General features: G+C 35.8%; 1 protein-coding gene across 12 annotated transcripts in view; it reads right to left on the bottom strand.

The window, feature by feature from the left end:
* Nucleotides 1-1,047: 1,047 nt before the first annotated feature.
* CEP170 (centrosomal protein 170) overlaps nucleotides 1,048-9,926 on the bottom strand; it is a 125,955-nt gene continuing 117,076 nt past the window's right edge. For 9 of the 12 annotated variants that reach the window (XM_047840469.1, XM_047840465.1, XM_047840463.1 and 6 more), the window contains 3 exons: nucleotides 5,504-5,597; nucleotides 4,714-4,765; nucleotides 1,048-3,084 (listed from right to left, as the gene is read on the bottom strand). In XM_047840469.1, the coding sequence (XP_047696425.1) occupies nucleotides 2,795-3,084; nucleotides 4,714-4,765; nucleotides 5,504-5,597 (436 nt within the window). In that variant the 3' untranslated portion in view covers nucleotides 1,048-2,794. The remainder of the gene's footprint in view (nucleotides 3,085-4,713; nucleotides 4,766-5,503; nucleotides 5,598-9,926) is intronic. The other 3 variants (XM_047840460.1, XM_047840464.1, XM_047840466.1) reach the window with 3 other exon arrangements.

The raw sequence follows: 9,926 nt of genomic DNA, 5'->3' as shown, positions 1-9,926 counted from the left end.
GGAAGTAAAGATTAGTTTGGTGGTTTGGAAGGAAGAAACACGCATATACAGTGGGGGAAGGGAAGAGAAAAATGCAAGTATGTGGCACAGGCCTGTACTGTGGCCCAGTCAAGTCAGGGAAGCTTCATGAAGAAGAAGACAGAGGATATGGGGCAGCAGGAAGGAAGGAGAAAGGGAAGCTACATGCACAGAGCAGTGAAGGAGCTTGAGACTGTCAGGAGCTAGTGGGAGAGTCTGTATCAGGTGCACACAGACACGAAAGAAAAGGACCAGATCGTGCAAAGCCTCCAAAGGTCAAGCTGAGAAACAATGTTGAACGGTAAGAGGGAGACAGTTAAGATTCTTGGGTGTGGACGGTACGAGGAAAGAAAATGAATCCAAATGGATAGTTCTCAAATTTAGGATGTCCAAGATATCTGAAATTTCTTCTTTGTTCCCCCAATAGATCACTGTCATAGAACCTTCTGATGACGGATTCTAGGCCAGTTAAAAATAAAGGCCTTGTGTGTGCACATTACATTAGGAGTATTAAGCTAAGAGAATCAGATTTACAGAGATCAGCCAAGAAAAATTTTTCTTCCTTAGTCAAAATACTATGAAGCCTCACAATTATCACATGTTAACTAGAACTGAAGGATTTTTTGTTTTGCTAAGCCTTGGAAAATAGTTACTTGATAAACTGATGAAGTATTAGCAATTTAGATGGTAGAATAAAATGTACAATCATTGTGTAAAGTTCCAGAAACACTTTATTTAAAAATGGAGTTGTAAATGCATAACAAAATAACATAAGTAATAAATGTAACAAAAATAAATAAGGAGGATAATGTATTCATACAAAATAAAAATAACATAGTAAAAGGCCAAATGTTTATAAGTGAACAAAACCGTGTAAACACTTAAAAGGATAACTAAGTAGAGTAGATGCTAATATTTTCCTTGACAACTCCTTACCTTCCACTTCCACGGGGGTATAATCAGTACCCAAACATTAAATAAAAGAGGGAACAATGGTGTGATTACTGTGTTCGACTTTTTCTTCAAATGGATATTGACCCTGTTTTAATGTTTCACTTATTCCTTCAAAGCATTTGTATCATTCCATTCACGTTCTTTAAAACCCTCTCTTCAGTCTTCCTTTATCAGACAGAATGGAGAAGTTAGCTTTACAGAGAATAGTTCATTTACCGTGTTTTTTAATTTAAAGAAAAATATGAGATTCATTATACAACAGACTTCTGTTTTTACATCTCTACAAAAGGCTTTTTTTTTTTTCTTTTTTTTTGCATCTTTATTAACTGGCCTAACAGTACAGGAGTTTTTAAATCTTGTAAGGTTTTTGAAGTGCATGGACTTAGTTTGTTTCTTGAAACAAATGTAGTACAGGATTATTGCTAAATATTAAAGACCATTTCGTACAAGGTGCAAAAGTTGCAGTTTTAACCTTTATAGACTGATGGGGTCAAGGGGAAAATCCAAGTCTGCTAGTAATATTTAAATGAATTCATAAGATTCACCCAAATTATAGTGTTCTGGAAACACAAAGGTAATTACTTTCTTTTAAAACTTAACCAAATGTAAACTTACTGGAAAGAGAAAAGACAAGTTTACAGAAGGTATCTGTCACAGGCTTCCTGTTCAGTAGCACAGGCCCGAGCCTTCATCGTTGCTGTCCTGCAGGGTCCTTACAAATGTATAAGACGGACAGGATTTACTACTGGGTCCTACAGGGAAACACACAGAAGCAATTCATTGCTTGGGAGTGAAACTATCAGCTAATCTTATGACTACTGGCTCTCCAAGTCTCCTAATGAAGAAAATTTTAACTTCATGATCATTTCAAGGGAATTTTTTTTCGACTGTCACATATAAACTTGGTAACACAGGACCAATATACGTGTTGTCAGATTAAAAAATATACTCCACCTAAGCAGTCCAGTTTAATCTTTCTAGTTATCATTTGCCCTAAAATGAGACAAAATCTTACTTCCGTTAAAAAAAAATTGAAAAAAAAGTGCCAGATTAAGCTTTTTGAAAGTGGAGTAAAACACTGAGGGGTTAAAACAAATACAGTATTATCAATCTCCTATGTACAAAAAAGACAGTTAGTCCTTATTGATATATAGCTATGTCCACCTAGCACTCCCGGCAAATCTTAGTGCAAACATAATAGTTCATCTCCGTAAACCCCAAGACAATTTACGTAGCAACAAGGTTATATAAATCACATAGATGCTGGAAAATTTCAGAACACAAGAAGGACTATTTTGAAAGGTCAGTTTGACTGTGGAGAGTAACAGGTCATTGTATCCAATGGTAATGAATACTAATATAAATCCTATTATTAAGAAGCAAATATAAGTGTTTAACAAATCTGTACAGATGAAGAAGAAGTCCATTTCAGGGAGCAGCTTGGCACAGAAGACATGGGGGTCAGAAATGTTGGGTATTTAATTTGCTTGTAGGTCACAGCATGGCTTAAAGAAAAAAAAACAAAGATCTATGAAGGGAAAGGATGCAATTACAGAATTCAATTTGAAAATCAAAAAACCACAAAAGGCAACACTGCCACAATCTGCTTTTGCCTACGTGTGCATCAAGTGGTTCGCTAATGGTCTGCAAGGATTAATAGGATGCCACGTCACAGGTAAAAAATAAATAAATAAAATTAAGAAGACAGAGATAACAAGATTGTAGCTGACCAAGCTGTCTTGTTTTGTGTAAGTCAACACTACGCTGCTGCCAATATTCCTAGTCAATCCACAGGTAATTACTTTTAACAACCGAGAGAAAGTCATTCATGTACTGTAACGTCTTCCTCTTCCCCATCAGGGTTGAACCTATTGAAATGTATACTGAAATCAGCCTCAGACTCAGCATTCTCAAATTCGGCCGACACAGGGATAGCGGCAGGGTGGAGTACCCTAGCTTCTGGTTGGCAAAGTGTCGGTGTCTGACCCGGGCTGCCGTGGTCATTCACAGGACTTGACTTCTGCTTTGGTGGAGACGGCAAGATAGCACTGGGGAATCCCATGTTGTTCAAAGCCTCCAGAGTTCCATCTGGGTCAATCATAGCATTGATTGCTGAAGGGGAAAAAAAAAAAAAAAAAAAGGAACACAGGGAAAAAAAGAGAATTGCAGATGCAGTTAAATTTGGACGTGAACACTGCTCATGACTCGGATAATACTTCAACTACTGACGGTTGTATGATCTTAAAATTTGCTTAATCCTCTTGACACTGTATTTTAAACCCATTTGTGATAATTCTGGGGCTGATCTACATTGGAGATTATACCGACCTGACTGCTTTCTCTGGTGCCCTGAACAGGCTCACACATGGGCCTTCTGGAGTCTGTTGGAAGACTGAGACTTGAAGATGTGGAATTTAAGAAAGATCTTTTTGAAATTTGCTCATCATTGCAAGAGGATAGGGATAATACTGGTTGTGGTTTTAATAAGCACTCCTAGATGTATTACTACTTGGATAACTGGGGATTCATTGCTAAGATGGGATTCAGAGTAACTGGAAGGTTGGGGAGGCCCGAGAGAACATCCTCACACTTTGAATGCTACCACAAGCATGTTGTCCCTTTTCTTGGGTAAGGATGTGGGGCCATCAGCCGTGTGCATGTGTGTATGTGCCACTGGGCCTCAGGGACACCCTCAGAACCTCTCTACTAATATCCCATGGCGGCACCTGCGAGCCGCACAGACCTGGCTACTGCATGGGAGGGGCTTTCATTCCAAAAGATCCTTGAGTGGATGAGGACAACTCTTAGGGAGTGATTTCCAACTTGGCGTTGGGCAGAGGGGGGAGTTGGCAGAAGGAAGTACCTCTGATGTAAGAATCACTCAGAGGTCCTTTTCAAAGTATACTTCCATTCTACCAGCTAACAGTCGCTGTGTTATTAGCAAGACACTTTTCCCCATGGGAGCAGAACACATAACCCTTCGGGGTGTGGAAGCTGACTGGATGTTAACAATCACTGAGCTACGGCCAACAAATAATGCCTATGGTAATTCAAGCAACAAAGACTGAGTAGAATTAGCAGCTAACTCTGGAAGCTATTTGTTCTATCGCTGCAGATTCTAGCTCAAGACACACACAGGCATTAGTGCCTGAGTAAGATGTGCCGCATACCCAAACAATGGCCCTGTCAACGTTCAGGAGGCAAACAGAGTCCCTTTCTCTTTCTTCTCTCTCTCCTTTTCCAGCCCCTTTGGCCAAGATGCACTCTCTTCTTGGGGTTCATCCAAACAACTATCACTCATTTTAGAATACAAACTCATTTGGGGTGACATCATAAATATAACTTAAGAAATGTCAAATCAGATAAATAATATCAACTGTCAATAAGGACTCTGAGTTGCTCACACACATTTTAATACACTATTTTACATATTTTTTATGTATTAGTATTTATATACAAGTAAAATAGATAATATATAGAATACTATGACTTCATCTACAACAACTAGCCCACATACCCAAGATTTAACTTTACCTTTTTATTTATACTGGATTTTAAAACTTCCTTTTTATGAGTAATTTGGATACGTAGAACTATATATCCATACGTTACTACATTTAACCAAATCACATTATAATATAGTAAGAATATTTTAAGAGATACCACATTCTAAAGTGGCATCTTAGAATGTACTTGTTTGAAATCATTAGCTCTTCCTACTTAATTCAGTAGTAAATGTACCTTGTAGCTGCTTTTCAACTCTTTTCAGCTCTTGTAAGATAGAAGAAATCTCCTGTAGGGAGAGCAATGACAAAAATCAGCTTACTGTAAGGAAAGCATTTTTATTTGAATAGCAACAAATCTCACACTCCTCTTATTTGGAATATTTAACATCTACATGGCACGACATCTGCAGCAACAAGACAGGAAATGATTATGATATCCCATAAACAAGATGCAAATTTTATAATCTTTAATGTTTAACTAGAATTATTTTTTGAATGAGATAATGGTAAAAGATGAAAAGTTCAAGATAATACTACTGTAATAAGCAAAGACTTTGAAAAACTTGCATTGATCAACCTCACAACAACTTTGTAAAACTGCGTTAAGGATTTGCTTTGAAAAATGCATGAACTGCAACCTTAGTTTTAAGTAAGACTCTCTGACAATGAAAATCTGTACAAATTCTTAAGGAGGAGATAAGCAATCTACTGAGTAAGAGGAAATGATTCATGTCAACTTCTATTTAAGTTTGGCCCCTATTTCAAATCGTCTATTTATAATATATAATTGTTACAACAAAAAGAATGTATTCGCGAGAAACACAAAGTTCCTCCTTCATACTGTCTGCAGCTTTGAAGCAATCAACATTTTAAGCCCCTATGACAGACAGCTGAAGGTGTAAACCTTCCCAAATCTGGGTATTTGTATCTATTTAAAACCGTAAATCAACAAGCACTTCAAAAGTAAGCATATCATTCCCTTAAACCTATTAAAATGTTTTAATATTCAAGCAGAATTCCCATACCATGCTTGAGGTTTTCACAATTGGGACTTCACTCTCAGCTCTTAACTTGCTTTCTATTTCATCCCAATTCCGATCCTTATCTTTAAATAATATTCTAGAAATCAAAAAAACATAAACATTTTACTTTTCATGTTTTAAAAATCTGTCATATGTTTAACAGTCAAAGCTACACGAGGATAAAGAAACCACTAAACAAAAACCGCAAATAAACTACTGAGCCAATATTACCAATTAGCTCATTTATGTGAGAAATCTGTATCAAAAAAAGCAAGTGTGTGGTTGTGAATACACACATACATCCTTTCACATTTATCACATTCGTTACTGAAAACCAAATATACAACAAATGTTGATGACACCACCTCCAAATTGTTTTTACCTAACATTTGTAATTAACCATAAAATGACCACTTATTAAATTAGCACAACTTGGTTCAGAAAGAATGTGTGCAGTATAAACCTAAGATGAAATTAAGATGAACACAGACCGAATTAGGTATGAAGAATTTCCAACTGATTAAAGTGTGAACATTATTTTAAAGGCTGAAAATTGGAGTACTTACTGTGCTTTTCTTTAAAAATCTTAATTCAGGTTAGATTTGTATATGATTAACCAATTAGAGTAAGACACTATCCTTCTGATAAAAACAACTGCCACACAGATAATTATCCTTACATTAGGAAATAAATACCTTAACTCAATATCTTCACTTATTAAATATCTTAACTTATTAAATATCTTAACTTATTAAAAAAAAGTACCACAAAGTTTTGTCTTTCAAAAGTGGTGTCCTTCTCTCCCAAATACTTTGGAATCTTTGAGAGAGGACTCAGCAGCTTTAGAGAGACATAAATAATAGGCACCTTTCTGGTTTCCTTCTAAGATTTCTTTGTTGAGCCTGGAAATCTAGTTTAACTGACTTTATATAAACATCACCAGTGTACAAGTAAATAAATTATTACTACTGGAAGCTGATCAGTATTTAAGTAGTAAACTAAATTATATTATTTGTATTTCTTCAAAGATCAATATGGCAAGTACAACTTACTTTTGGCAAACATGAAATTCATCAACATCAAATCAAGTCTGGAACATCTATAATTATGCATCACCATTCTTAAAAGGGCAATAATGATTCTAGAAACTGATAAATTTTCTAAACCTGAAAGGCTAATAAATGTCCTTGCCAGCTGTCTAAGAGCTGTTTTCATAATACTAAGATAATTAGGGCACTTATGGAAATTATGGGATATTTGTAAAAGAGTCCTTGCAGCATTAGGACTGGCGGGAAGAAAACAGTGACTGTTTCATGGACCAATGGAGAACTGCAACGGAGTCGTATAATAGAGCAAGTCCATGCTTAGCTACAGCGTGCTAAAAATTTAGTGAATTTTGCCAGAAGATGGTTACTGGGTATAATGCTTGGGCTTCTCAAACTGGTAAATGGTACATATTTCACCTCTGCTTTTTTGAAAATGGCTTAGAATGGTCACCTGAGGTCCCTGACTCCAGAAAAGCTGGAGCTCCTCCAGAGCTTGAAGTACTGAAGGGATGAAAAACTTACTTTAAAGACAATCTGTAAATATTGCGGTATGGACTTAAGAAGCCAAACTTACCATTTTGGCTTTAGGAAGTGAACTCTAATACAGTATTTAAATCTAAGGAAGCAGAAAACTAGATCAAGACATTACTTTAGACTAGGTCATACTGGTTAGAACTGTTTTTGTTTAAAGGTCATTACAGATCTATCAGGAAAAAATTCATAGCTTTTGAGTGATCTTCGTATTACATTACAGATTCAAAATGGTAGACTGAATGTCACCATGGGAACACATTAAATTCCAAGGATAATTTCATTCAATAATTTAACTATTAACCTAAAAAACCTTTCTTTGATAAGGCAGTTGGCTTTAGAATAAAGTCTCTGGTTCATACTCTACGACTTTCACTGTCTATTCTCTAGTGCCCTTAATCCACGCAAATTAGGGTTACAAACTGGTAGTCTACCAACACAGGGCCATGCTATGCAGCTTGAGGGGGTCCTTTTCACATGGAATACTGTGAGAACTCTGTAAAACGGTTTTTGCATAAATATTTTCAGCCGTGCCCATAGAAAGCATTGGGGCAATTTAAATAGGTGTATATTGTTAGGCCCAGGTAGGCATTTGAGTTTGTAACTTCTGGCATAAAAGTTAAAGACCAGTCATTCTCCAAACTGCCTGGTACTCCACACAAAAGGTTCAGGCTCTCTCCCTTAGATCTGCTTATTAAAAATTATACCTATCTTTGAATACTACCTTCCATAAAGCCTTCCTTCATTGTCCTGAATGAAAGTGATCCTTTCTTTGTCTTTATCTATAAGTGGGCACCAATCTACCACATTCTACCCTGTACAATAGTTAAATGTGTATATGCTTCACCTTGCTGATCAGATTGTAAACCCCGTAAGGGTAGGGATGAGGTTTTATCCTCTTTATGATCTTCCACAGAGCCCGCCATAGTGCTTTACAACACATGGTACAATTCAATGCTCACACTGAAGGCAACAATATCAAACTTGATTGAGGCATTTTTACGTATTTAACCTTTTTAAATTCTGTCAAGTTTCTGGGACAGTAAGATCAATCAACCAATGAATGAATGTGTTTTTTGGTCTCAATTTTAATTAAATGCTAAAGCTACAAAAAGTAGTTTTCTTTGGCGGAAACTAGGGAGGAGTTCAGTGCAGACTGAGAAAGATACTTGGTAGGAAGCAACAGTCAACAGGAAGAGAGAATGGTATCAGTCAGGGACATGATGAAAATCTACTGAATGAATACATGAGTGAATGGGGACCCAGTTACTGTGGAGGATGACTTGTATTTCAATAGGTGGGATGAAATAAAAAGGGATCTCCATTTACAGGTGAGAAGACTTCAGAGTTTTCCTGCTGGTAGGTCGCATGACCACATGATGAGACCTACATGTACTTTTATGGTAACGTTGGCTATTGAGAGGACCCTATTAAGGTATTAGCTTTCCATGGTTTTTTATGGTAAAGTCCAAACTCCTGAACAAATTCAACCTACATGGACCCTCCCTTACCTCTCCAGGGTCATCTCTCATCGCCCCCGGTCCTCTTACTTCACCCAGGTTTTGACCATCTAACACCATGCAAAATTTAGTTATATGGGTCATCCTTCTAAATTTACTGGAAGAGAAAGCAAACTGCCTTTACAGTAGCTTAAAACATATGTTAAAATGGTTGTGTTTTTAAAAGAACACCTTAAACACAATATTTTAAAAAGGTACTTTTGGAAGAGTTTTAGAAAAAAATTATCTAAATGATTTCTCTTAAACTAGATAGTTAGCCTTGCAATTCAATAACACGGTGTTCAATGTGTTTTTACCATCATTAGGTACTTATCAAACACTGATGAAATGTATTATTTCAACATACAAGCAATATAAGATTGTGTGCAATATTGTAATTCACAAACCATATTCAGACATGGTTTCATTATATCTTAAAATTTTATTTATAGGAATCAGAAATTAAGCCACAGCATCAATGAATTTCTGAAGTATTTTTACATAGTTTTTATACCTTGAGCCTTCTTTTATACCTTGAGCCCTTATCTTGATATCCCTTAAAAATGTACCAGTTTATCTCTTCACTGTATTGCCTTGTAAAAAAATATTAAATTCTCCTTAGGTTAAAAAGGATAATGTAATCTACATTGTCTTGTCCTATTTTTTACTTTTTAGATTTTTTTTAACAGAAGTAATACAGAACATGGTTAAAAATACAAATATTTCAGAAAAAAGCATACATATTATATGTAACACCTATTATGTGTGTATGTGAATGTTCATATACATATAATTCTTCCCTCCAGGTTTACTTCTTAAAGGTTTAGGCCTCATAAAATATTTACTCTTCTATACCTTGGTCATTTCACTTAATACCTTTACCTTTACAAAAGAGTTCTCAGAGAAGTATATCAACAGCGTCTCCAAATACAGTTGAAACACGAGGCATATTACCTTCACAGTGACTGCATGTTTGGCTTTTCTTAAGGAGTACCTTGTACATCTAACTAATTTAAATAGTTATTTTAATGACTACCATTATGCTGCCATCCATGTTTTTTTTTTTCCAAGATAATTTACCCGTATCAATTTTCACATCTTCCTATAAATTTTAAGTAAACTGAACTTCCTATAAAGTAATAATTTAATATTCACTCATGAACAAATAGTTACATAGTATATTCTAGGTACTTTATAATTGGACGAAGACCACTGCTCTCATGGGATTTACACATTAGCTCACTTACTGAGCATATCCACTTAAACAAAGTTAGCTTTTCCTGCTATCTCCATGTGATTTGTCTTCATTATTTTGCTTTAATTATCTGATTTTACTATTCACAACTTCTA

The sequence above is a fragment of the Prionailurus viverrinus genome, chromosome F1 (genome assembly GCF_022837055.1).
Source record: "Prionailurus viverrinus isolate Anna chromosome F1, UM_Priviv_1.0, whole genome shotgun sequence".
NCBI classification, from domain to species: domain Eukaryota; kingdom Metazoa; phylum Chordata; class Mammalia; order Carnivora; family Felidae; genus Prionailurus; species Prionailurus viverrinus.
This window is presented reverse-complemented; position numbering and strand designations above follow the sequence as displayed.